This window comes from Pan troglodytes, chromosome 15, assembly GCF_028858775.2.
Source record: "Pan troglodytes isolate AG18354 chromosome 15, NHGRI_mPanTro3-v2.0_pri, whole genome shotgun sequence".
In the NCBI taxonomy this organism is placed as follows: domain Eukaryota; kingdom Metazoa; phylum Chordata; class Mammalia; order Primates; family Hominidae; genus Pan; species Pan troglodytes.
In genome coordinates this window covers 32,766,804-32,793,735 of record NC_072413.2, presented here as the reverse complement: position 1 = coordinate 32,793,735, position 26,932 = coordinate 32,766,804, and the positions used below count along the sequence as shown (strand labels likewise).

The 26,932-nt window shown below is 49.7% G+C and overlaps 1 protein-coding gene, 2 long non-coding RNA genes and 2 other non-coding genes across 11 annotated transcripts in view; 3 read left to right on the top strand and 2 right to left on the bottom strand.

The window, feature by feature from the left end:
- SNX6 (sorting nexin 6) overlaps nt 1–4,776 on the top strand; it is a 68,971-nt gene extending 64,195 nt beyond the window's left edge. For all 5 annotated transcript variants that reach the window (XM_016925989.4, XM_054665948.2, XM_054665949.2 and 2 more), the window contains one exon: nt 3,010–4,776. In XM_016925989.4, the coding sequence (XP_016781478.3) occupies nt 3,010–3,063 (54 nt within the window). In that variant the 3' untranslated portion in view covers nt 3,064–4,776. The remainder of the gene's footprint in view (nt 1–3,009) is intronic.
- Nucleotides 4,777–7,546: 2,770 nt separating this feature from the next.
- On the bottom strand, nt 7,547–11,638 carry LOC134808348 (uncharacterized). 2 transcript variants are annotated; one of them, XR_010151085.1, is made up of 2 exons: nt 8,982–11,638; nt 7,547–7,841 (listed from the first exon to the last, which is right to left on the bottom strand). It is a non-coding gene; the product is annotated as an uncharacterized LOC134808348 (long non-coding RNA). The 2 variants fall into 2 exon arrangements; XR_010151084.1 differs by having other exon boundaries at nt 9,440–11,638.
- LOC134808432 (U1 spliceosomal RNA) lies at nt 9,777–9,940 on the top strand. Its single transcript, XR_010151309.1, has one exon. It is a non-coding gene; the product is annotated as a U1 spliceosomal RNA (small nuclear RNA).
- A 6,707-nt stretch (nt 11,639–18,345) lies between the features above and the next one.
- On the top strand, nt 18,346–22,256 carry LOC134808283 (uncharacterized). Of its 2 annotated transcripts, none has more exons than XR_010150904.1 (2): nt 18,346–20,360; nt 21,962–22,256. It is a non-coding gene; the product is annotated as an uncharacterized LOC134808283 (long non-coding RNA). The 2 variants fall into 2 exon arrangements; XR_010150905.1 differs by having other exon boundaries at nt 18,346–20,818.
- Nucleotides 19,860–20,023, bottom strand: LOC112205469 (U1 spliceosomal RNA). The gene has a single exon (XR_002939423.1). It is a non-coding gene; the product is annotated as a U1 spliceosomal RNA (small nuclear RNA).
- Nucleotides 22,257–26,932: the final 4,676 nt, after the last annotated feature.

The window sequence follows — 26,932 nt, the reverse complement described above, 5'->3', positions numbered from 1 at the left end:
TGATAAGTTTGACATTATTACTCTTACTGAGCCTGAGCTGGTTTCTAATGTTCATTGTTTTTCTTTTTTTTTAAAGAGAGGCTGGGCACAGTGGCTCATGCCTTTAATCCCAGCCCTTGAGGTCAGGAGTTCGAGACCGCAAGCCAACATGGTGAAACCCTGTCCTCTACTAAAAATACAAAAATTAGCCAGGCGTCGTGGCTCACGCCTGTAATCCCAGCACTTTGGGAGGCCGAGGCGGGTGGATCACGAGGTCAGGAGATCGAGACCATCCTGGCTAACACAGTGGAACCCCATCTCTACTAAAAATACAAAAAATTAACCAGGCATGGTGGCGGGCGCCTGTGGTCCCAGCTACTCAGGAGGCTGAGGCAGGAGAATGGCATGAACCCGGGAGGCGGAGCTTGCAGTGAGCCAAGATTGCGTCACTGCACTCCAGCCTGGGAGATAGAGTGAGACTCCGTCTCAAAATAAAAAAGAAAAAAAAAATCAGCCAGGCATAGTGGTGCACGCCTGTAATCCCAGCTTCTCCGGAGGCTGAGGCGAGACGATCGCTCGAACCCGGGAGGCGGAGGTTGCCATGAGCCAAGATTGCGCCACTGCACTCCAGCTTGGGCGACAGAGTGAGATTCTGTCTAAAAATAAAAACAAAGAGGTCATGAACTACCAAAAGTTTTGCTGTAGATCAGGGGTTGGTAAACTACAGCCCACCTGCTTTTGTAGTCTGTGAGGAGGGAATGGTGTTCCCATTTTTAAATGGTTGGGTTTTTTTTTTTCTTTAAGGTAGAATATGTCAGCTGGGCGTGGTGGCTCACGCCTGTAATCCCAGCACTTTGGGAGGCCAAGGCGGGCAGATCACGAGGTCAGGAGATCGAGACCATCCTGGCTACCACGGTGAAACCCCGTCTCTACTAAAAATACAAAAAATTAGCCAGGCGTGGTGGCGGGCGCCTGTAGTCCTAGCTACTTGGGAAGCTGAGGCAGGAGAATGGCGTGAACCCGGGAGGCAGAGCTTGCAGTGAGCCGAGATCGCGCCACTGCACTCCAGCCTGGGTGACAGAGCAAGACTCCTTCTCAAAAAAAAAAAAAAAAAAAAAGTCATGACATGTATTAAATGTATTAATTATGAAATTCAGATTTAAGTATCCATAAGTAAAATTTTATTGGAACGCAGCCAAGTTCATTCATTTATGCTTGTGGCTGCTTTTACGTAGTAGCATAATGGAGTTGTTGAAACAGCCTAAAATACTTATTATTTAGCCTTTTACACAAAAAGTTTGCTGAGTCCTTCTATAGATTGATGTCAGTGTCCAGTTTCCAGATTCTATACTTTTTTTTTTTTTTTTTTTTTGATACTTAGTTTCACTCTTTTTGCCCCAGGCTGGAGTGCAGTGGCGTGATCTCAGCTCGCTGCAACCTCTGCCTCCCGGGTTCAAGCAATTCTCCTGCCTCAGCCTCTCGAATAGCTGGGACACAGGTGCACACCACCACGCCCAGCTAATTTTTGTATTTTTAGTAGAGATAGGGTTTCACCATGTTGGCCAGGCGGGTCTCAAACTGCTGACCTCAGGTGATCCGCCTACCTCGGCTTCCCAAAGTGCTGGGATTGCAGGCGTGAACCACCGTGCCTGGCCAGATTCTATACTTTTTCAAGTTCTTTCTGACCTGAGTTCTCTGTATTTAGATTTCTGATAACTGTTCTATTAACAGTAGTACTCAACCAGAGGTGATTCTGCCCCCCAGAGGACATTTTGCAATATCTGGAGACATTTGTGGTTATCACAACTGGGTGTTCTATGGTTACTACCAGTACATGGTGGGCCAGGGATGCTGTTAAATATCCTACAGTGAAGGCTGGGTGCCATGGCTCACCCCTGTAATCCCAGCACTTTGGGAGGCCAAGGCGGGCAGATCACCTGAGGTCAGGGGTTCAAGACCAGCCTGGCCAACATAGTGTAACCCCGTCTCTACTAAAAATACAGAAAATTAGCCAGCGTGGTGGCACGCACCTGTAATCTCAGCTACTCAGCAGGCTGAGCCAGAAGGATCGCTTGAATCCGGGAGGCAGAGGTTGCACTGAGCCAAGATCATGCCACTGCACTTTAGTCTGGGTGACAAAGCAAGACTCTGTCTCAAAATAAAGGCCAGCGCAGTGGCTCACGCCTGTAATCACAGCACTTTGGGAGGCTGAGGTAGGCGGATCACCTGAGATCAGGAGTTCAAAACCAGCCTGGCCAACATGGCAAAACCCCCGTCTCTACTAAAAGTACAAAAATTAGCTGAGCATGGTGGCAGACACCTGTAATCCCAGCTACTGGGGAGGCTGACGCAGGAGAATTACTTGAACCCAGGAGGCGGAGGTTACAGTGACCTGAGATGGTGCCATTGCACTCCAGTCTGGGCAACAGAGTGATACTCCATCTCAGAAAAAAAAAAAGAAAAAAAGAAATTTACTGAAGAATCTGGTATGTAGAAAGTATTATTGTATGTGAAACAAATCATGTAATTTTATGTATTTAACCCTTTATGTGTATATAATGAATGGCTGTTTTAAAATTTCTAATATATCGATAAAGTCATATGACTTCTAACACTATATATTTTTTTCTTTTTCTTTTTTTTTTTTGAGACACAGTCTCACTCTTTAGCCCAGGGTGGAGTGCAGTGGCGCGATCTCTGCTCACTGCAAGCTCCGCTTCCCGGGTTCACGCCATTCTCCTGCCTCAGCATACCGAGTAGCTGGGACTACAGGTGCCAACCACCACGCCCGGCTAATTTTTTGTATTTTTTAGTAGAGATGGGGTTTCACTGTGTTAGCCAGGATGGTCTCGATCTCCTGACCTCGTGATCCACCCGCCTCGGCCTCCCAAAGTGCTGGGATTACAGGCATGAGCCACCGCGCCCGGCTTCTAACACTATATTTTATGTCGTTTCTAACTGTATTTTCAGTAGGAGTCTTCTGAATTGTTTGAAATAAAATTTGTAATTTATTTTTTCTTCCTTTTTTAGGGTAATCTACAGTTGCTGCAGAACTGCCTGGCAGTGTTAAATGGAGACACATAAGCCACACTCCGCCTTCCTGTTAAAAAGGGCTGCCTTCCTTCAAATTTTATTTTTGTTTTCTTAATGATGTTAAGCATTTATGCTCACTGGAAACAAACAAAAAGCAGCTGAAAAAGTGCATCAACTCCTCTTTTTCTGAGAAACATGGAGCAGCGCACGCCCAGGCGATGCCAGTCTGTGTGCCGTGATGCCGCACTGTGTTCCCCACGACAGTGGTCCATCATCGTGCACTCGTCATACTCAGAAGTCCAAAGTTCATTCTTCTTTAAAGTAGCCTCTATAACTCTGTTTATTTTATAAATAGTATTCCTTATGGCTGCCAATCTTATTTACCTTTAAATAATTTCTGAAATTTAACCTTTTCAGAATGCATTGTTGAAACAAGATAAAGATTGCCTTTTTTGAATTTTTTAAATTTTGTTTTTAAAAGCATATACCACCTTAGTTCATTCATGTATCCTGGTAAAGCATCTTAATCAGACTTATTTTTAATTACTGAATATTTCTTAGACGTTTTGGGACAGATTTTATGTAATCTTTATAAGTATGATTTCTGAAGAAAAGCAAATGCATTAGTATGTTTGCCTTAAACTTGTAGACTAAACCAATTATTGTAAAATAAACAGCGATAACAGTGATAGTTTTTAACTCTATGGTCATTGTATCACTCTGGAAAATGTGGAGTAGCTGTAATAAATCTACTCCTGTATTATGCTTTACAGTGCAGGTCTTAGTTTTTCTTTTTTCTCATTTCTTTTGAAATGGCATCTCGAACAAAGTCCACCAATCCCTTTACAAAAGAATGAACTGCTCCTCTGTGTGTACTTCATAGAAGGTGGAATCGGACAGAGGCAGGTTAGTGACAGTTATTCCTGAAATACAGGAGCAGAGTACAGTCTGTTGTGCTTTCCCGGATTCCGCGCCTAGCTCAGCCAATTAAGCATGAGACATAGGCCATTGAGCCACTTAGTAGTTATGCGAGTGGATAGATTGGTATGTAGAGGGAAAGAGGTCTGCTGTAAAGAACAACACTTGTCTGTCTGTGGGGAAAGGAAAGCAGAATACTTGAGATGAAAGTTGGCATACAAATAGGATACTATCGCCAGTAGTTATATTACAAACATTATCGGCCTTTCTAGTGTGAATGAACATTAGAAACATTATTGTCATTCCTAGTTTAAAGTTAAGGTTGCGTGGTTGGATTTTTCCACTATCTTTTTCTAATTTTTCTACCATTTGGAGACCGTGGGCATTTGGGCCTGTCACCCCTTGGATGGGTTCCTAGTTTGTTTACATTTTCCTGAACCCTCCTGAGCGCCCGTTCTTGGTCTAATCCCCAGTCGTGATGATTCCACACTTCCTCAGCCGCATGTTGTCTTGCCTCATTCATGAGCTGGTCAGTGTTTCGTCTCTTTAACTGACATGTTCCCCAGTGCTGTTTGAACTGTTGAGTTTCCGTTGCTGGCTGAGTGCGTTTTGTCCTTCACGTAACCTTCACTGGTAAAAATAAGCCCATGTGATGTCCACCAGTGGATGAATGCTGGACCGAGAGCCCTAGCTTCTGGATCCAGGTCTAGGCCCTTCATCTGCTGCTCTGTGGCCCAGGGCAGGTTTGCTTGACCTCTGCCTCAGTTCTCTACTCTAAAGGACATACTGACCTACCTCACAGGGGTGTTGTGAGGATTAATAAATGTTGGTACTCTGCTTTGGAAATGTGAAAATGCTGTGTAAATGTTAAGAAATACTAAGTATAGGGCCAAAAGCTATACAGTGTTTCACTTAACCGTTTGCCATTCTGTATTTACCAAGGTGGTCTTTTCTGGGGAAGGAAGTAGAGTGGAAGGTGCATCCCTTGGCCCCTGGTTTACATTGTTAGAGTGCTTATTGTGGGAATGCACTCTAAAAAGTGGGCGTAGAATGAAAGCAGCCGTCCAGTGGTCCTCCCTTTTCTGTAGTTTCACTTTTCTTGCTTCAAGTTACAGCAGTCACCTGAAATCTGAAAATACTAAATGAAAAACTCCAGAAACAATTTATGTTTTAAATGTCGTGCTGTTCTGAGTAGCGTGATGAAATCTGTTGCCGTCCTACCTGGAACATTGAGTCATGCCTCTGTCCAGTGTGTCCATGCTGTATACACTGTCCACCCATCAACCAACCACTAAGTAGCTGTCTTGGTTGTCAACATAACAGATCACAAGAAGATTGAGGTTGGGTGTGGTGGCTTACCCCTGTAATCCCAGCACTGTGGGGGTCCAAAGTGGGAAGATTGCTTGAGCCCAGGAGTTCAAGACCAGCCTGGGCAACTAAGCAAGATCCTATCTCAAAAAAATTTTAAAACAACTTTTTGGCTGGGCGTGGTGGCTCACGCCTGTGATCCCAGCACCTTGGGAGGCCAAGGCGGGCGGATCACGAGGTCAGGAGATCAAGACCGTCCTGGCTAACACGGTGAAACCCCATCTGTACTAAAAAATACAAAAAATTAGCCGGGCGCGGTGGCGGGCACCTGTAGTCCCAGCTACTCGGGAGGCTGAGGCAGGAGGATGGCGTGAACCCGGGAGGTGGAGCTTGCAGTGAGCTGAGATTGCGCCACTGCACTCCAACCTGGACGACAGAGCGAGACTCCGGCTCAAAAAAAAAAAAAAAAAAAATTAGCTGGGCGTGGTGGCGGGTGCGTGTAATCCCAGCTACTCGGGAGGCTGAAGCAGGAGAATCACTTGAACCTGGGAGGCAGAGGCTGTAGTGAGCCAAGATCGCGCCATTGCATTCCAGCCTGGGCAACAAGAGCGAAACTCTGTCTCTAAATAAATAAAATAAAATAAAAAATGGCATGTAATATAAAAATGAGGGGAGAACGCTTTTAGGTAGGATTTAACTTTGGCTACAGGTAACTAAAACAATGAGCAGCTTAGACAGGACTTATTTTTCTCACCTACCCAGAATTTAAGGGGTAGCAGTTTGGGGCTGTTGGCCAGGCTATTCACCAGGCGGCCCCTCCTGCGTCTGCTCTACCATGCCAGGTGTAAGGTCTCCCGGCCATGATTGTTGCTTCCAGGTACCAAGGCGGCCGCTACACTCCAGGCCTGAGTCTGACTTCCAGGTAGAAAAAGGGGGTAGGGACAAAGACTTTCTTCAAAAAGTGGCTTGGCCTTTTTATTCTCCTGGAGATGCCCTTTCCGGGGACGTGTGTCTAACTGGCCAGAACTGTGTTGTGTGATGAGGAAGTTGAGCTGTTTTAGCTGGGTGTGTTGATCGTGTGGACAAAATCAGGGTCTGTTAGTAAGACAGGAGTGGCCACTGCAGGATACCCTGCAAACAGCACAAAACGAGTCTGGACCTGAGAAACAGTAAAACTGACCTGTGATTAGAGGTTTAGTTTGTTGTTGTTGTTGTTTGTTTTTTATGTGTTTTTTTGGTTCTTGTTTTGTTTTTTGTTTTTTGTGACGGAGTCTCACTCTGTCGTCCAGGCTGGAGTGCAGTGTCGCGATCTCGGCTCATTACAACCTCCACCTCCTGGGTTCAAGTTTTTCTCCCGCCTCAGCCTCCGGAGTAGCTGGGATTACAGGAACCCGCCATCATACCCAGCTAATTTTTGTATTTTTTAGTAGAGACGGGGTTTCACCATGTTGGCCAGGCTGGTCTTGAGCTCCTGACCTCAGGTTATCCGCCCGCCTTGGCCTCCCAAAGTGCTGGGATTACAGGCGTCAGCCACCGCGCCCGGCCCAGAATTTTTTTTTTTTTTTAAATTATTTTACATTAGAGGCCGGGTGCGGTGGCTCACACCTGTAATCCCAGCACTTTGGGAGGCCGAGGAGGGCAAATCACGAGGTCAGGAGATGGAGACCATCCTGGCCAATATGGTGAAACCCCCGTCTCTACTAAAAATACAAAAATTAGCCAGGCGTGGTGGCGCGCACCTGTAGTCCCAGCTACTTGGGAGGCTGAGGCGGGAGAATCACTTGAACCCGGGAGACGGAGGTTGCAGTGAGCCGAGATTGCGCCACCGCTCTCCAGCCTGCTGACAGAGTGAGACGCCATCTCAAAAAATATATATATATGTGTGTGTGTGTGTGTGTGTGTGTGTGTGTGTGTGTGTGTGTGTATAAAACATTAGAAGAAAATCAAATGAGTCCAGAGAGTTGGTTGTGGCCCTAGGACTTGTAACAGGACACGTAAACTCTGGGGCTGAGGCTGCCATTGTGGGATGGCCTTTGGGGGTTTTCTATGCGCTATGCGCTGATGCTGAGCAAGCAAAAGGAGAAGCAAGAGTTTGGAGCAAACAGAGAGAAGCAGGGAGGCTTTCCGTGACCCCCTTGTCTAATATGTTAAGCCCTCAACCCCAGCCTTTTCTCTCCATGCCCTCTTCTCTATCCCTTGGTCCACGTTTTTCCCCCTTCTGCTTCGTATTATTGCTTGTCTGCTCACTGTCCGTCTCCCCGTTCCATTTCTCTATTGCTTCACGAAAAGACCACCCTCAAAACGTAAGGGCTTTGCAACAACAGTGATCATTCATTTGTATCCCAAGTCCGCAGTTTTGATGTTCTGCTCCCTGATGCCTAGGGTCTCGGCTGGGGACTGAAACTGTTTCCATGCATTTCTCTCCACAAAGCCTCGGGCTTCCTCACGACACGGCAGCCTGCGTAGTCAGCCTTCTTCCATGGCGGCGCAAACCTCCAAGACGATTCCGGTAGACCCAGATGGGAGCTGTAAGGATGCCTCCGACCCAGCCTCGGGAGACCCTGGACATCACTTCTGCCACATGCCGTTGTGCAAGGTAGTCACTAAGGCCAAACCAGATCCAAGGAGAGGGGAATTGGACTCTACTTCTCAATGGGAGAAGTAGTAAAGATAAGAAACTTCTCAGGCTACTGTCCAAAAAAATCGGCTGGGCGCGGTTGCTCACGCCTGTAACCCTAGCACTTTGGGAGGCCGAGGCGGGCGGATCACCTGAGGTCAGGAGTTCAAGACCAGCCTGGTCCACTAAAATACAAAAATTAGCCGGGCATGATGGCGGATGCCTGTAATCCCAGCTACTCGGGAGGCTGAGACGGGAGAATCGCTTGAACCCAGGAGACGGTGGTTGCAGTGGGCCGAGATCACGCCACTGCACTCCAGCCTGGGCGGCTGAGCGAGATTCCGTCTCAGGAAAAAAAAAAAAAAAAAAAAAAATCGAGGACGACTCACCATCTAAGCATAAAACGAAGGTTGAACAGATTACATAGAATATCTCAGATCGTGTGAGTTGACTATAAAACATAACAGTGGCTGGACGTGGTGGTTCACGCCTGTAATCCCAACACTTTGAGAGGCTGAGGTGGGCAGATCACCTGAGGTCGGGAGTTCGAGACCAGCCTGACCCACATGGAGAAATCCCGTGTCTACTGAAAATACAAAATTAGCCGGGCGTGGTGGCGCATGCCTGTAATCCCAGCTACTCGGGAGGCTGAGGCAAGAGAATCGCTTGAACCCGGGAGGCGGAGGTTGCGGTGAGCCGAGATCGCGCCATTGCACTCCAGCCTGGACAACAAGAGCGCAACTCCGTCTCACATTAAGAAGAAGAAGAAGAAGAAGAAGAAGAAGAATACAATAATAATAATAGCGTATTTACAGATTTTCCCAAGTGTTCAAAAATGGTTTGTTGTCCAGCGTTATACACTTAACTCGACCAGTGCACGGTTTGCATAGTGGACAACTTTGTACTTTGTCCTGATTTTTTTTTCCCTCAAAGTAAGAGGCTTGATTCCCCCCCGACTCCACCCGGCCCCCCTCCTTTAGGTTTTCCTAGGTTTCGTCGCCGCGTATGTTAGTTACAGCCGTTTCTGACAGGCCTACCAGGGAAGATGCTCAAGGAAAACGATGTTCTGTCAAGCTGCTTGGGGAAATCTTAGTGCTTAATGTTTAACCGGGGGGAGGAGGCGAACCTCATAATAGTTGTGCCCTGTGGGGAAGACTTCTGTTGGGCTGGCGAGAAGAGAAGGGGCCGAAACTTGCTTTTTGCTGAAAGGAAGGTGAGCCCAAACCCGAGCCCTGCCCGGCCCAGACGCTAGATCCCTCGGGGACTGGGCGGTGGGGCCGCAAACTCTCTTTCGCTCGCTCGCTCGCTCGCTCGCTCGCTCTCTCTCCCCCTCTTTTCTTCCTTCTCTCTCTCTCTTCTCTCTGTCACTGTCTCTCTCTCTCTCTCTCTCTCTGTCTTCTCTCTCCCCTCTCTCCTGTCTCTCTCTCTCTCTTCTCTCTGTCACTGTCTTTCTGTCTCTCTCTTCTCTCTGTCACTGTCTTTCTGTCTCTCTCTTCTCTCTGTCACTGTCTCTCTCTCTCTCTGGCACTCTCTCGTCCTCTCAGGCCTCCCTTTCAGGTCCCAGACTCCCGGCCGCGCACCCACTTGCGCCCAACCAGCCCCGGAGACACCCAGGCCTGTCCCACGCCGTCGGTAGGTCCCCGGTCCGGGAGCGGGAGAGACCGGAGCGCCGGGGACGACCCCGGCGAGGGCGTGGCGTATGCAGATGAGCACGGCGCGCGGAGGCTGCCGGTCACGTTCGGCCTGGAACCCCATGTCCCGCGCGCGATATCCGAGTGCTGTCGGGGTGTCTTCCCCTAGCGGCAACGGTGGAGCGAGGGGGCTGGAGAGGGTGAGGGGGCTGGGGCCGCACGAGAGAAGTGACCGTGTGTTGAGAGTGTGGTGGGCGAGAGGGTATGAGAGGAAGCCAGCGGCACAACTCATACTTACCTGGCAGGGGAGATACCATGATCACGAAGGTGGTTTTCCCAGGGCGAGGCTTATCCATTGCACTCCGGATGTGCTGACCCCTGCGATTTCCCCAAATGTGGGAAACTCGACTGCATAATTTGTGGTAGTGGGGGACTGCGTTCGCGCTTTCCCCTGGCTTACGGAAGTTGAAAAGCAGTTGTCATTAGGTAGTTGCTGGGTTCGCATGTCTGGTGTTCAGAACGCGAGCTGCTGATCGGTTTGCTTTCCTTTTCGTTTTCACCCTTTCAGGGGCGTGGGGTGACTGCTGCTTTCTTTCCTCCCCCCGTGGAGAATGTTTTAGCAACGAGCCAATTATACTGTTGGTCTATGTTCTCCACGGTACTGTCGTGAAAACGTCACGATCTCGGGCTTTCTCCAGGCCAAAGCCGCGTTTTTCCTGCAAGTTTGGGGTGTGTAGAGAAAAAGCCAGAACTGCTTTCTCTTCCCTGGGGAAAATATCCCAGGGTCTTGTTAACCGCTGGCAGAAACGACAGAATACGTACGGGCAATTAATCCTGGTCCAGGGAAGTATCCGGCTTAGAGGTTGAGGAAGGACCTGTCGGGGTTGAGTTCCCCACCCAGGGGGAGATCGAGTCCGCGGGAGCTGCTGATCCCACCCAGGCAGCTGCTGGGCTTGTTGGCAGCAGGGTCTTCTGGAAGGACTAGAACGGAGTCATCCCACTCCCAGAGAAGCAGGCGTGTCATGCATGACAGTGAAGACCGGACTGTATACAAGGCCCTCAAGAACAGGAGACTTTGGGTCCTCGCTAACGGCCTTGGGAGACCACGCAAGACTGGTCAGAAAAGCCAGGTAGAAAGGCTTTTCATGGGCCGCGCGCGGTGGCTCACGCCTGTAATCCCAGCACTTTGAGAGGGCGAGGCGAGCGGATCACTTGAGGTCAGGAGTTCGAGACCAACCTGGGCAACATGGTGAAACCCCCGTCTCTACGAAAAACACAAAAATTAGCCAGGCGTCGTGGCGCGTGCCTGTAATTCCACCTGCTCCAGAGGCTGAGGCATGAGAATTGCTTGAACCCGGGAGGCGGAGGTTGCACTGAGCCGAGATGGCACCCCTGCACTCCAGCCTGGGTGACAGAGCAAGACTCCGTCTCAAAAAAAAAAAAAAAAAAAAAAAAAAAAAGAAAGAAAAAGGCTTTTCATGAATGCTTTTAGGAGAGTCTCGTGACAGCCTCTGTACATGTCCCCAGGAGGAAACAAGAGACTCTGATGTTCAGGGCCACCATCCTGACATGGACCTTTCCTCCAATTATAATGTTGCCATTTTGCTGTCTTAAGACCCTTATGTCCAAGCCTTCCCAGACCTCAGCACCCCCGGGATATGTGTAATAGAAGGGTAAATACACGCCAGGCGCGGTGGCTCACGCCTGTAATCCCAGCGCTTTGGGAGGCCGAGGTGGGCGGATCACCTGAGGTCAGGAGTTCGAGACCAGCTTGACCAACGTGGCAAAATCCTGTCTCTACTAAAAATACAAAAATTAGCCGGGCATGGTGGTGTGTGTCTGTAATCCCAGCTACTCGGGAGGCTGAGGCAGGAGAATCGCTTGAACCCAGGAGGCGGAGAGGGTGCAGTGAGCTGAGATCGTGCCACTTGTACCACTCCAGCCAGCCTGGGCAACAGAGCGAGACTCTGTCTCAAAAAAAAAAAAAAAAAAAAAAAAGTAAATACAAAACTGGAAGAAGGAAAGAAAAATGTTGGCCGGGCACGGTGGCTCACGCCTGTAATCCTAGCGCTTTGGGAGGCCGAGGCGAGAGGATCACTTGAGCCCAGGAGTTGGAGACCAGCTTGGGCAACACAGCAAGAGACCTCGTCTCTAAATTAAAACAAACCAAACCAAAACAAAACAGAAGGCAGGAGGAGGCTGCAGTGAGCGGTGATGGCGCCACTGCACTCCCACCCGAGTGACAAGAGCCTGCCTCAAAAAAGAAAAAACAAAAACATGTGCCCCTGGTGCCATAAGGAAAAGAGACATTTCCCCTTCCTTTGAGGCGTGAGTCTCTGCTTTTTGAGACAGGGTCTCTCTCTGTCACCCAGGCTGGGGTGCAGTGGCGTTATCCTAGCTTACTCACTGCAGCCTCGAACTCCTGGGTTCAAGCGGTCCTCCGGCCTCAGCCTTCCTCCTTAGCTGGAACCACAGGTTTGCGTTACCACACATGGCTAACTGGCTAGTTTTAATTTTTTTTTTTTTTTTTTTTTTTTGGAGAGACGGTGTCTTCCTATGTTGCCCAGGCTGGGCTCAAACTCCTGGGCCCAAGCGATCCTTCTGCCTCGGCCCCCCAAAATGCTGAAATTACGGGTGTCAGCCACCACGCCTGGCCTACGTGAGTCATATTAACAGCTAAATAAGCCTCTTGCCAGTTTTACAACCTAGGAAGGTTTTCCCTTGAGGGCCTTGAAGCCACCAACTCAAAAGGTAAATATCAAGGAAGATAGTGTCCCCCTGTCTCCTTTCTGTCTCTGGGAATTTACTTATGTGTTGATTGATTCATATTTATTTACTTTTTTGTTTTTCTTTTTTGAGACAGAGTCTTGCTCTATCGCCCAGGCTGGAGTGCAGTGGTGTAGTCTCGGCTCACTGCAACCTCCACCTCCAGGGTTCAAGCGATTCTCCTGCCTCAGCCTCTCAAGTAGCTGGGATTACAGGCGCGTGCCACCACGTCCAGCTAATTTTTGTATTTTTAGTACAGACGAGGTTTCACCATGTTGGCCAGGCTGGTCTCAAACTCTTGGTAATCCGCCCGCCTCGGCCTCCCAGAGTGCTGGGATTACAGGCGTGAGCCACTGCGCCCGGCCTCTATCTCTGGGAATTTAGCCTAGGTGGCTGGCTCCAAGTTATCACTACCTCCTTGTCATGGAGGTATCAGAGGCTTTATTTTCCCTTTGGGTAAAGGCAATTAATAACACAGCTGACCGCTGCAATTACCAGTTGAACTGAGGATGAACTGTGTGTAGCAAATGGTGCTAGGTTTCTTTCTTGAGGACAAATGCTTGACAACATGTATTTTAGGGCTTGCATCTGCCTACCTATGTAAAGGGGTGACCTTTCTTGGGGCTATAAACGGAACTGTCGGCCGGGCGCGGTGGCTCACACCTTCAATCCCATCCCTTTGGGAAGCCAAGGCGGGGGGGGTCACTTGAGCCCAGGAGTTTGAGACCAATCTGGGCAACATATGGAGACTTCCTGTCTACTTAAAAAAGAAGAAAAAAAGAAAAATTGCAGTTGTGTACCCAGAAGTCCCAGAGTCTCCCATTGATTTCCTCAGCAGTTTGTTGAGGCTTTCTCAGAATTTACTGGCATAGATCCAGGAGCAGACCAAAATTCTGCCCAGGTGTTAGCCCATCTTTGTCTGGGCTCTCTTACTGACTATCCAAACTCAAGTTAGGCAAAAAGTGGTACGGTAGGCCGGGCCTGGTGGCTCACGCCTGTAATCCCAGCACTTTGGGAGGCTGAGGCGGGCAGATCACGAGGTCAGGAGATCGAGACCATCCTGGCTAACACGGTGAAACCCTGTGTCTACTAAGAACACAAAAAAATTAGCCGGGCGTGGTGGCAGGCGCCTGTAGTCCCAGCTACTCGGGAGGCTGAGGCAGGAGAATGGCGTGAACCCGGGAGGCGGAGCTTGCAGTGAGCCGAGATCGCGCCACTGCACTTCAGCCTGGGCGACAGAGCGAGACTCCGTCTCAAATAAATAATAAATAAATAAATACTTAATAACAATAAAGAAGAATTCGTCCATTCAACAACCGTTCACTGAGCGCATAGCCTGTGCCCAGACACTGTTCCAGGCCTCTGGGAGCAAAAAGGCCTCGGTGCCCGTATTCTAGTTAGAGAACGAGAAGCGCGGGGAGGTGGGGGGCGGGGGTGGGAGAGAGAAAATCTACACCGGGCTGCATAGGTAAATTCGTAGGTTAGGTGCTAAGTGCTTTGAAAAAGCAAACAAACACAGGGAAAGTGAGATAAGGAGTTGCGGCAAGGGGCAGGTGGCTGTGTTAAATCGAGTGGTTGGAAGAAGCTGCCATGAGAAGGTACCGTATGAGCAAAGGACTTGAAGCAGGTGAAGGGAGTTGGTCACGGGGCATCCCCAGCACAAACATCAGCTACAGCAAAGGCCCAGGTAGGACTGGGTTTGGCGAACAGCAAGGAGGCCCTGTGTCGGGAGCAAAATTAAAGAGAGTTGTATAAAATGTCAGTCACAGAGGTGACTGGCTGGGGGTAAGATCATGAGGGTCTTGTAGACACCACAGTAAAGCTTTAAATCTGGGTGAACCAGGTTTTGAGCAGAGGTGTGGCATGTTCTGATAAAAAAAATGAAATGAAGTGAAAAGCAGGAAGACCAATCAGGAGACTTGCCAATCCAGGCAAGATGATGTTGGCTCAAACCAGGTTAAACCACTGGGTAAATACAAGGGGCAGGGGTGTGAGAAAAATAAGGTGCTTACCCCAAACTTGCCTTTTTCTGATGCCTGTAACAACGATCACATTCTCCTCAAGCGAGAAGGGGCTGAAGAGGCTGACAGAGGTCGAGGGTGTGGACTAGTGGATCCTCCCGCTGGGCTCAGGGACTAGTTTTGTAGCTCTCACCCAGGAGCTCGAGCAAATGGTATTAAGTGCTGATGAAGCTGAGCAGGGAGGATTTGCAACTCTGTGATTTCTCTGTAGGAAAGACACAGTATTAATCTCCCCTGGGCTCAGAGCTAGAACCTGGGCACCTGATGTCAATAGATTAATCCGACAAATATAGTGAAAGCCAGGCAGCTTTCTAGCCACCTGTGGATGGAGCAGTCAACAAAATAGGCAAGAATCGCTGACCTGGAGCTTACATTCCAAGTGGGTGACGTTAGATAGAAAACTAAAACATACAGCATGTTCGATCAGTGCTTCTTAAACTTCACTGTGGACAGAATGCACATTCGGACTCAGCAGATACAGCAAAGGTGGGGCCTAAGAGTCTGCACTCCTTATTTTATTTATTTATTTATTTATTTATTTTTGAGACGGAGTCTTGCTCTGTTGCCCAGGCTGGAGTGCAATGGCGCGATCTCGGCTCACCGCAACCTCCGCCTCCCGGGTTCAAGCGATTCTCCTTCAGCACTCCTTCAGCACTTTGGGAGGCCGAGGCGGGGGCGGCTCAACCTGGGCAACAGAGCAAGACTCCGTCTCAAAAATAAATAAATAAATAAATAAATAAAATAAGGAGTGCAGACTCTTAGGCCCCACCTTTGCTGTATCTGCTGAGTCCGAATGTGCATTCTGTCCACAGTGAAGTTTAAGAAGCACTGATCGAACATGCTGTATGTTTTAGTTTTCTATCTAACGTCACCCACTTGGAATGTAAGCTCCAGGTCAGCGATTCTTGCCTATTTTGTTGACTGCTCCATCCACAGGTGGCTAGAAAGCTGCCTGGCTTTCACTATATTTGTCGGATTAATCTATTGACATCAGGTGCCCAGGTTCTAGCTCTGAGCCCAGGGGAGATTAATACTGTGTCTTTCCTACAGAGAAATCACAGAGTTGCAAATCCTCCCTGCTCAGCTTCATCAGCACTTAATACCATTTGCTCGAGCTCCTGGGTGAGAGCTACAAAACTAGTCCCTGAGCCCAGCGGGAGGATCCACTAGTCCACACCCTCGACCTCTGTCAGCCTCTTCAGCCCCTTCTCGCTTGAGGAGAATGTGATCGTTGTTACAGGCATCAGAAAAAGGCAAGTTTGGGGTAAGCACCTTATTTTTCTCACACCCCTGCCCCTTGTATTTACCCAGTGGTTTAACCTGGTTTGAGCCAACATCATCTTGCCTGGATTGGCAAGTCTCCTGATTGGTCTTCCTGCTTTTCACTTCATTTCATTTTTTTTATCAGAACATGCCACACCTCTGCTCAAAACCTGGTTCACCCAGATTTAAAGCTTTACTGTGGTGTCTACAAGACCCTCATGATCTTACCCCCAGCCAGTCACCTCTGTGACTGACATTTTATACAACTCTCTTTAATTTTGCTCCCGACACAGGGCCTCCTTGCTGTTCGCCAAACCCAGTCCTACCTGGGCCTTTGCTGTAGCTGATGTTTGTGCTGGGGATGCCCCGTGACCAACTCCCTTCACCTGCTTCAAGTCCTTTGCTCATACGGTACCTTCTCATGGCAGCTTCTTCCAACCACTCGATTTAACACAGCCACCTGCCCCTTGCCGCAACTCCTTATCTCACTTTCCCTGTGTTTGTTTGCTTTTTCAAAGCACTTAGCACCTAACCTACGAATTTACCTATGCAGCCCGGTGTAGATTTTCTCTCTCCCACCCCCGCCCCCCACCTCCCCGCGCTTCTCGTTCTCTAACTAGAATACGGGCACCGAGGCCTTTTTGCTCCCAGAGGCCTGGAACAGTGTCTGGGCACAGGCTATGCGCTCAGTGAACGGTTGTTGAATGGACGAATTCTTCTTTATTGTTATTAAGTATTTATTTATTTATTATTTATTTGAGACGGAGTCTCGCTCTGTCGCCCAGGCTGAAGTGCAGTGGCGCGATCTCGGCTCACTGCAAGCTCCGCCTCCCGGGTTCACGCCATTCTCCTGCCTCAGCCTCCCGAGTAGCTGGGACTACAGGCGCCTGCCACCACGCCCGGCTAATTTTTTTGTGTTCTTAGTAGACACAGGGTTTCACCGTGTTAGCCAGGATGGTCTCGATCTCCTGACCTCGTGATCTGCCCGCCTCAGCCTCCCAAAGTGCTGGGATTACAGGCGTGAGCCACCAGGCCCGGCCTACCGTACCACTTTTTGCCTAACTTGAGTTTGGATAGTCAGTAAGAGAGCCCAGACAAAGATGGGCTAACACCTGGGCAGAATTTTGGTCTGCTCCTGGATCTATGCCAGTAAATTCTGAGAAAGCCTCAACAAACTGCTGAGGAAATCAATGGGAGACTCTGGGACTTCTGGGTACACAACTGCAATTTTTCTTTTTTTCTTCTTTTTTAAGTAGACAGGAAGTCTCCATATGTTGCCCAGATTGGTCTCAAACTCCTGGGCTCAAGTGACCCCCCCCGCCTTGGCTTCCCAAAGGGATGGGATTGAAGGTGTGAGCCACCGCGCCCGGCCGACAGTTCCGTTTATAGCCCCAAGAAAGGTCACCCCTTTACATAGGTAGGCAGATGCAAGCCCTAAAATACATGTTGTCAAGCATTTGTCCTCAAGAAAGAAACCTAGCACCATTTGCTACACACAGTTCATCCTCAGTTCAACTGGTAATTGCAGCGGTCAGCTGTGTTATTAATTGCCTTTACCCAAAGGGAAAATAAAGCCTCTGATACCTCCATGACAAGGAGGTAGTGATAACTTGGAGCCAGCCACCTAGGCTAAATTCCCAGAGATAGAGGCCGGGCGCAGTGGCTCACGCCTGTAATCCCAGCACTCTGGGAGGCCGAGGCGGGCGGATTACCAAGAGTTTGAGACCAGCCTGGCCAACATGGTGAAACCTCGTCTGTACTAAAAATACAAAAATTAGCTGGACGTGGTGGCACGCGCCTGTAATCCCAGCTACTTGAGAGGCTGAGGCAGGAGAATCGCTTGAACCCTGGAGGTGGAGGTTGCAGTGAGCCGAGACTACACCACTGCACTCCAGCCTGGGCGATAGAGCAAGACTCTGTCTCAAAAAAGAAAAACAAAAAAGTAAATAAATATGAATCAATCAACACATAAGTAAATTCCCAGAGACAGAAAGGAGACAGGGGGACACTATCTTCCTTGATATTTACCTTTTGAGTTGGTGGCTTCAAGGCCCTCAAGGGAAAACCTTCCTAGGTTGTAAAACTGGCAAGAGGCTTATTTAGCTGTTAATATGACTCACGTAGGCCAGGCGTGGTGGCTGACACCCGTAATTTCAGCATTTTGGGGGGCCGAGGCAGAAGGATCGCTTGGGCCCAGGAGTTTGAGCCCAGCCTGGGCAACATAGGAAGACACCGTCTCTCCAAAAAAAAAAAAAAAAAAAAAAATTAAAACTAGCCAGTTAGCCATGTGTGGTAACGCAAACCTGTGGTTCCAGCTAAGGAGGAAGGCTGAGGCCGGAGGACCGCTTGAACCCAGGAGTTCGAGGCTGCAGTGAGTAAGCTAGGATAACGCCACTGCACCCCAGCCTGGGTGACAGAGAGAGACCCTGTCTCAAAAAGCAGAGACTCACGCCTCAAAGGAAGGGGAAATGTCTCTTTTCCTTATGGCACCAGGGGCACATGTTTTTGTTTTTTCTTTTTTGAGGCAGGCTCTTGTCACTCGGGTGGGAGTGCAGTGGCGCCATCACCGCTCACTGCAGCCTCCTCCTGCCTTCTGTTTTGTTTTGGTTTGGTTTGTTTTAATTTAGAGACGAGGTCTCTTGCTGTGTTGCCCAAGCTGGTCTCCAACTCCTGGGCTCAAGTGATCCTCTCGCCTCGGCCTCCCAAAGCGCTAGGATTACAGGCGTGAGCCACCGTGCCCGGCCAACATTTTTCTTTCCTTCTTCCAGTTTTGTATTTACTTTTTTTTTTTTTTTTTTTTTTTGAGACAGAGTCTCGCTCTGTTGCCCAGGCTGGCTGGAGTGGTACAAGTGGCACGATCTCAGCTCACTGCACCCTCTCCGCCTCCTGGGTTCAAGCGATTCTCCTGCCTCAGCCTCCCGAGTAGCTGGGATTACAGACACACACCACCATGCCCGGCTAATTTTTGTATTTTTAGTAGAGACAGGATTTTGCCACGTTGGTCAAGCTGGTCTCGAACTCCTGACCTCAGGTGATCCGCCCACCTCGGCCTCCCAAAGCGCTGGGATTACAGGCGTGAGCCACCGCGCCTGGCGTGTATTTACCCTTCTATTACACATATCCCGGGGGTGCTGAGGTCTGGGAAGGCTTGGACATAAGGGTCTTAAGACAGCAAAATGGCAACATTATAATTGGAGGAAAGGTCCATGTCAGGATGGTGGCCCTGAACATCAGAGTCTCTTGTTTCCTCCTGGGGACATGTACAGAGGCTGTCACGAGACTCTCCTAAAAGCATTCATGAAAAGCCTTTTTCTTTCTTTTTTTTTTTTTTTTTTTTTTTTTTTTTGAGACGGAGTCTTGCTCTGTCACCCAGGCTGGAGTGCAGGGGTGCCATCTCGGCTCAGTGCAACCTCCGCCTCCCGGGTTCAAGCAATTCTCATGCCTCAGCCTCTGGAGCAGGTGGAATTACAGGCACGCGCCACGACGCCTGGCTAATTTTTGTGTTTTTCGTAGAGACGGGGGTTTCACCATGTTGCCCAGGTTGGTCTCGAACTCCTGACCTCAAGTGATCCGCTCGCCTCGCCCTCTCAAAGTGCTGGGATTACAGGCGTGAGCCACCGCGCGCGGCCCATGAAAAGCCTTTCTACCTGGCTTTTCTGACCAGTCTTGCGTGGTCTCCCAAGGCCGTTAGCGAGGACCCAAAGTCTCCTGTTCTTGAGGGCCTTGTATACAGTCCGGTCTTCACTGTCATGCATGACACGCCTGCTTCTCTGGGAGTGGGATGACTCCGTTCTAGTCCTTCCAGAAGACCCTGCTGCCAACAAGCCCAGCAGCTGCCTGGGTGGGATCAGCAGCTCCCGCGGACTCGATCTCCCCCTGGGTGGGGAACTCAACCCCGACAGGTCCTTCCTCAACCTCTAAGCCGGATACTTCCCTGGACCAGGATTAATTGCCCGTACGTATTCTGTCGTTTCTGCCAGCGGTTAACAAGACCCTGGGATATTTTCCCCAGGGAAGAGAAAGCAGTTCTGGCTTTTTCTCTACACACCCCAAACTTGCAGGAAAAACGCGGCTTTGGCCTGGAGAAAGCCCGAGATCGTGACGTTTTCACGACAGTACCGTGGAGAACATAGACCAACAGTATAATTGGCTCGTTGCTAAAACATTCTCCACGGGGGGAGGAAAGAAAGCAGCAGTCACCCCACGCCCCTGAAAGGGTGAAAACGAAAAGGAAAGCAAACCGATCAGCAGCTCGCGTTCTGAACACCAGACATGCGAACCCAGCAACTACCTAATGACAACTGCTTTTCAACTTCCGTAAGCCAGGGGAAAGCGCGAACGCAGTCCCCCACTACCACAAATTATGCAGTCGAGTTTCCCACATTTGGGGAAATCGCAGGGGTCAGCACATCCGGAGTGCAATGGATAAGCCTCGCCCTGGGAAAACCACCTTCGTGATCATGGTATCTCCCCTGCCAGGTAAGTATGAGTTGTGCCGCTGGCTTCCTCTCATACCCTCTCGCCCACCACACTCTCAACACACGGTCACTTCTCTCGTGCGGCCCCAGCCCCCTCACCCTCTCCAGCCCCCTCGCTCCACCGTTGCCGCTAGGGGAAGACACCCCGACAGCACTCGGATATCGCGCGCGGGACATGGGGTTCCAGGCCGAACGTGACCGGCAGCCTCCGCGCGCCGTGCTCATCTGCATACGCCACGCCCTCGCCGGGGTCGTCCCCGGCGCTCCGGTCTCTCCCGCTCCCGGACCGGGGACCTACCGACGGCGTGGGACAGGCCTGGGTGTCTCCGGGGCTGGTTGGGCGCAAGTGGGTGCGCGGCCGGGAGTCTGGGACCTGAAAGGGAGGCCTGAGAGGACGAGAGAGTGCCAGAGAGAGAGAGAGACAGTGACAGAGAGAAGAGAGAGACAGAAAGACAGTGACAGAGAGAAGAGAGAGACAGAAAGACAGTGACAGAGAGAAGAGAGAGAGAGAGACAGGAGAGAGGGGAGAGAGAAGACAGAGAGAGAGAGAGAGAGAGAGACAGTGACAGAGAGAAGAGAGAGAGAGAAGGAAGAAAAGAGGGGGAGAGAGAGCGAGCGAGCGAGCGAGCGAGCGAGCGAAAGAGAGTTTGCGGCCCCACCGCCCAGTCCCCGAGGGATCTAGCGTCTGGGCCGGGCAGGGCTCGGGTTTGGGCTCACCTTCCTTTCAGCAAAAAGCAAGTTTCGGCCCCTTCTCTTCTCGCCAGCCCAACAGAAGTCTTCCCCACAGGGCACAACTATTATGAGGTTCGCCTCCTCCCCCCGGTTAAACATTAAGCACTAAGATTTCCCCAAGCAGCTTGACAGAACATCGTTTTCCTTGAGCATCTTCCCTGGTAGGCCTGTCAGAAACGGCTGTAACTAACATACGCGGCGACGAAACCTAGGAAAACCTAAAGGAGGGGGGCCGGGTGGAGTCGGGGGGGAATCAAGCCTCTTACTTTGAGGGAAAAAAAAATCAGGACAAAGTACAAAGTTGTCCACTATGCAAACCGTGCACTGGTCGAGTTAAGTGTATAACGCTGGACAACAAACCATTTTTGAACACTTGGGAAAATCTGTAAATACGCTATTATTATTATTGTATTCTTCTTCTTCTTCTTCTTCTTCTTCTTCTTCTTAATGTGAGACGGAGTTGCGCTCTTGTTGTCCAGGCTGGAGTGCAATGGCGCGATCTCGGCTCACCGCAACCTCCGCCTCCCGGGTTCAAGCGATTCTCTTGCCTCAGCCTCCCGAGTAGCTGGGATTACAGGCATGCGCCACCACGCCCGGCTAATTTTGTATTTTCAGTAGACACGGGATTTCTCCATGTGGGTCAGGCTGGTCTCGAACTCCCGACCTCAGGTGATCTGCCCACCTCAGCCTCTCAAAGTGTTGGGATTACAGGCGTGAACCACCACGTCCAGCCACTGTTATGTTTTATAGTCAACTCACACGATCTGAGATATTCTATGTAATCTGTTCAACCTTCGTTTTATGCTTAGATGGTGAGTCGTCCTCGATTTTTTTTTTTTTTTTTTTTTTTCCTGAGACGGAATCTCGCTCAGCCGCCCAGGCTGGAGTGCAGTGGCGTGATCTCGGCCCACTGCAACCACCGTCTCCTGGGTTCAAGCGATTCTCCCGTCTCAGCCTCCCGAGTAGCTGGGATTACAGGCATCCGCCATCATGCCCGGCTAATTTTTGTATTTTAGTGGACCAGGCTGGTCTTGAACTCCTGACCTCAGGTGATCCGCCCGCCTCGGCCTCCCAAAGTGCTAGGGTTACAGGCGTGAGCAACCGCGCCCAGCCGATTTTTTTGGACAGTAGCCTGAGAAGTTTCTTATCTTTACTACTTCTCCCATTGAGAAGTAGAGTCCAATTCCCCTCTCCTTGGATCTGGTTTGGCCTTAGTGACTACCTTGCACAACGGCATGTGGCAGAAGTGATGTCCAGGGTCTCCCGAGGCTGGGTCGGAGGCATCCTTACAGCTCCCATCTGGGTCTACCGGAATCGTCTTGGAGGTTTGCGCCGCCATGGAAGAAGGCTGACTACGCAGGCTGCCGTGTCGTGAGGAAGCCCGAGGCTTTGTGGAGAGAAATGCATGGAAACAGTTTCAGTCCCCAGCCGAGACCCTAGGCATCAGGGAGCAGAACATCAAAACTGCGGACTTGGGATACAAATGAATGATCACTGTTGTTGCAAAGCCCTTACGTTTTGAGGGTGGTCTTTTCGTGAAGCAATAGAGAAATGGAACGGGGAGACGGACAGTGAGCAGACAAGCAATAATACGAAGCAGAAGGGGGAAAAACGTGGACCAAGGGATAGAGAAGAGGGCATGGAGAGAAAAGGCTGGGGTTGAGGGCTTAACATATTAGACAAGGGGGTCACGGAAAGCCTCCCTGCTTCTCTCTGTTTGCTCCAAACTCTTGCTTCTCCTTTTGCTTGCTCAGCATCAGCGCATAGCGCATAGAAAACCCCCAAAGGCCATCCCACAATGGCAGCCTCAGCCCCAGAGTTTACGTGTCCTGTTACAAGTCCTAGGGCCACAACCAACTCTCTGGACTCATTTGATTTTCTTCTAATGTTTTATACACACACACACACACACACACACACACACACACACATATATATATATTTTTTGAGATGGCGTCTCACTCTGTCAGCAGGCTGGAGAGCGGTGGCGCAATCTCGGCTCACTGCAACCTCCGTCTCCCGGGTTCAAGTGATTCTCCCGCCTCAGCCTCCCAAGTAGCTGGGACTACAGGTGCGCGCCACCACGCCTGGCTAATTTTTGTATTTTTAGTAGAGACGGGGGTTTCACCATATTGGCCAGGATGGTCTCCATCTCCTGACCTCGTGATTTGCCCTCCTCGGCCTCCCAAAGTGCTGGGATTACAGGTGTGAGCCACCGCACCCGGCCTCTAATGTAAAATAATTTAAAAAAAAAAAAAAAATTCTGGGCCGGGCGCGGTGGCTGACGCCTGTAATCCCAGCACTTTGGGAGGCCAAGGCGGGCGGATAACCTGAGGTCAGGAGCTCAAGACCAGCCTGGCCAACATGGTGAAACCCCGTCTCTACTAAAAAATACAAAAATTAGCTGGGTATGATGGCGGGTTCCTGTAATCCCAGCTACTCCGGAGGCTGAGGCGGGAGAAAAACTTGAACCCAGGAGGTGGAGGTTGTAATGAGCCGAGATCGCGACACTGCACTCCAGCCTGGACGACAGAGTGAGACTCCGTCACAAAAAACAAAAAACAAAACAAGAACCAAAAAAACACATAAAAAACAAACAACAACAACAACAAACTAAACCTCTAATCACAGGTCAGTTTTACTGTTTCTCAGGTCCAGACTCGTTTTGTGCTGTTTGCCGGGTATCCTGCAGTGGCCACTCCTGTCTTACTAACAGACCCTGATTTTGTCCACACGATCAACACACCCAGCTAAAACAGCTCAACTTCCTCATCACACAACACAGTTCTGGCCAGTTAGACACACGTCCCCGGAAAGGGCATCTCCAGGAGAATAAAAAGGCCAAGCCACTTTTTGAAGAAAGTCTTTGTCCCTACCCCCTTTTTCTACCTGGAAGTCAGACTCAGGCCTGGAGTGTAGCGGCCGCCTTGGTACCTGGAAGCAACAATCATGGCCGGGAGACCTTACACCTGGCATGGTAGAGCAGACGCAGGAGGGGCCGCCTGGTGAATAGCCTGGCCAACAGCCCCAAACTGCTACCCCTTAAATTCTGGGTAGGTGAGAAAAATAAGTCCTGTCTAAGCTGCTCATTGTTTTAGTTACCTGTAGCCAAAGTTAAATCCTACCTAAAAGCGTTCTCCCCTCATTTTTATATTACATGCCATTTTTTATTTTATTTTATTTATTTAGAGACAGAGTTTCGCTCTTGTTGCCCAGGCTGGAATGCAATGGCGCGATCTTGGCTCACTACAGCCTCTGCCTCCCAGGTTCAAGTGATTCTCCTGCTTCAGCCTCCCGAGTAGCTGGGATTACACGCACCCGCCACCACGCCCAGCTAATTTTTTTTTTTTTTTTTTTGAGCCGGAGTCTCGCTCTGTCGTCCAGGTTGGAGTGCAGTGGCGCAATCTCAGCTCACTGCAAGCTCCACCTCCCGGGTTCACGCCATCCTCCTGCCTCAGCCTCCCGAGTAGCTGGGACTACAGGTGCCCGCCACCGCGCCCGGCTAATTTTTTGTATTTTTAGTACAGATGGGGTTTCACCGTGTTAGCCAGGACGGTCTTGATCTCCTGACCTCGTGATCCGCCCGCCTTGGCCTCCCAAGGTGCTGGGATCACAGGCGTGAGCCACCACGCCCAGCCAAAAAGTTGTTTTAAAATTTTTTTGAGATAGGATCTTGCTTAGTTGCCCAGGCTGGTCTTGAACTCCTGGGCTCAAGCAATCTTCCCACTTTGGACCCCCACAGTGCTGGGATTACAGGGGTAAGCCACCACACCCAACCTCAATCTTCTTGTGATCTGTTATGTTGACAACCAAGACAGCTACTTAGTGGTTGGTTGATGGGTGGACAGTGTATACAGCATGGACACACTGGACAGAGGCATGACTCAATGTTCCAGGTAGGACGGCAACAGATTTCATCACGCTACTCAGAACAGCACGACATTTAAAACATAAATTGTTTCTGGAGTTTTTCATTTAGTATTTTCAGATTTCAGGTGACTGCTGTAACTTGAAGCAAGAAAAGTGAAACTACAGAAAAGGGAGGACCACTGGACGGCTGCTTTCATTCTACGCCCACTTTTTAGAGTGCATTCCCACAATAAGCACTCTAACAATGTAAACCAGGGGCCAAGGGATGCACCTTCCACTCTACTTCCTTCCCCAGAAAAGACCACCTTGGTAAATACAGAATGGCAAACGGTTAAGTGAAACACTGTATAGCTTTTGGCCCTATACTTAGTATTTCTTAACATTTACACAGCATTTTCACATTTCCAAAGCAGAGTACCAACATTTATTAATCCTCACAACACCCCTGTGAGGTAGGTCAGTATGTCCTTTAGAGTAGAGAACTGAGGCAGAGGTCAAGCAAACCTGCCCTGGGCCACAGAGCAGCAGATGAAGGGCCTAGACCTGGATCCAGAAGCTAGGGCTCTCGGTCCAGCATTCATCCACTGGTGGACATCACATGGGCTTATTTTTACCAGTGAAGGTTACGTGAAGGACAAAACGCACTCAGCCAGCAACGGAAACTCAACAGTTCAAACAGCACTGGGGAACATGTCAGTTAAAGAGACGAAACACTGACCAGCTCATGAATGAGGCAAGACAACATGCGGCTGAGGAAGTGTGGAATCATCACGACTGGGGATTAGACCAAGAACGGGCGCTCAGGAGGGTTCAGGAAAATGTAAACAAACTAGGAACCCATCCAAGGGGTGACAGGCCCAAATGCCCACGGTCTCCAAATGGTAGAAAAATTAGAAAAAGATAGTGGAAAAATCCAACCACGCAACCTTAACTTTAAACTAGGAATGACAATAATGTTTCTAATGTTCATTCACACTAGAAAGGCCGATAATGTTTGTAATATAACTACTGGCGATAGTATCCTATTTGTATGCCAACTTTCATCTCAAGTATTCTGCTTTCCTTTCCCCACAGACAGACAAGTGTTGTTCTTTACAGCAGACCTCTTTCCCTCTACATACCAATCTATCCACTCGCATAACTACTAAGTGGCTCAATGGCCTATGTCTCATGCTTAATTGGCTGAGCTAGGCGCGGAATCCGGGAAAGCACAACAGACTGTACTCTGCTCCTGTATTTCAGGAATAACTGTCACTAACCTGCCTCTGTCCGATTCCACCTTCTATGAATTACACACAGAGGAGCAGTTCATTCTTTTGTAAAGGGATTGGTGGACTTTGTTCGAGATGCCATTTCAAAAGAAATGAGAAAAAAGAAAAACTAAGACCTGCACTGTAAAGCATAATACAGGAGTAGATTTATTACAGCTACTCCACATTTTCCAGAGTGCCACAGTGTCTCGGTAGGAGGCAGGAACCCGAGTTCCTGGTTCAGAAACAGGGTTAGAAACAGTCTCCCGATGGAGCTCAAGTGGCTGTCATCTGCCTGTTCTCAGGTATCGAGTGTGATCAGTTGAGGGCTGAGCAAAAGTGGGGACTGGGAAGATGACGAGAAAAGATAACTTTTCGTAGATTGTCGAGGCCGCAGTCAGACTGAGGAGTGAACAGTGTGAAGGAGAGGTTGAGAGCCTCATGGTGTGGAAGGCATAAGGGTTAGAGGCGAGGTTGGAGAGATGTGGGTGCTGGTGTCTGAGGACTTATTGGATTTCGGGCTGTATGTCCCTCAGCGTCTAGATTCCTGCTTCGTAGGTGGTGAGACGCTGCATGTAGCATGTTCACCTCAGAGACTGTCACTTATGAGGGTGCCCATCATTATTATTTTTGGTGACAAGGTAGCTGCTATTTTCCTGTAAGCAAAAGCTGCGGAAGAAAATGGTGGGATTGGCCGGGCGCGGTGGCTCACGCCTGTAATCCCAGCATTTTGGAAGGTCGGGGTGGGCGGATCACCTGAGGTCAGGAGTTCGAGACCAGCCTCAACATGGAGAAACCCCGCCTCTACTAAAAATACAAAATTAGCCGGGCGTGGTGGTGCATGCCTGTAATCCCAGCTACTCGGGAGGCTGAGGTAGGAGAATTGCTTGAACCTGGGAGGCGGAGGTTGCGGTGAGCCGAGATCGCGCCATTGCACTCCAGCCTGGGCAACAAGAGCGAAACTCCGTCTCCAAAAAAAAAAAAAAAGAAAAAAAGAAAATGGTGGGATTAAGACCCGCCCCCGTCCCGTCCCCGCCCTTTTTCGCTCCTGCTCCGCCCCTTCCCC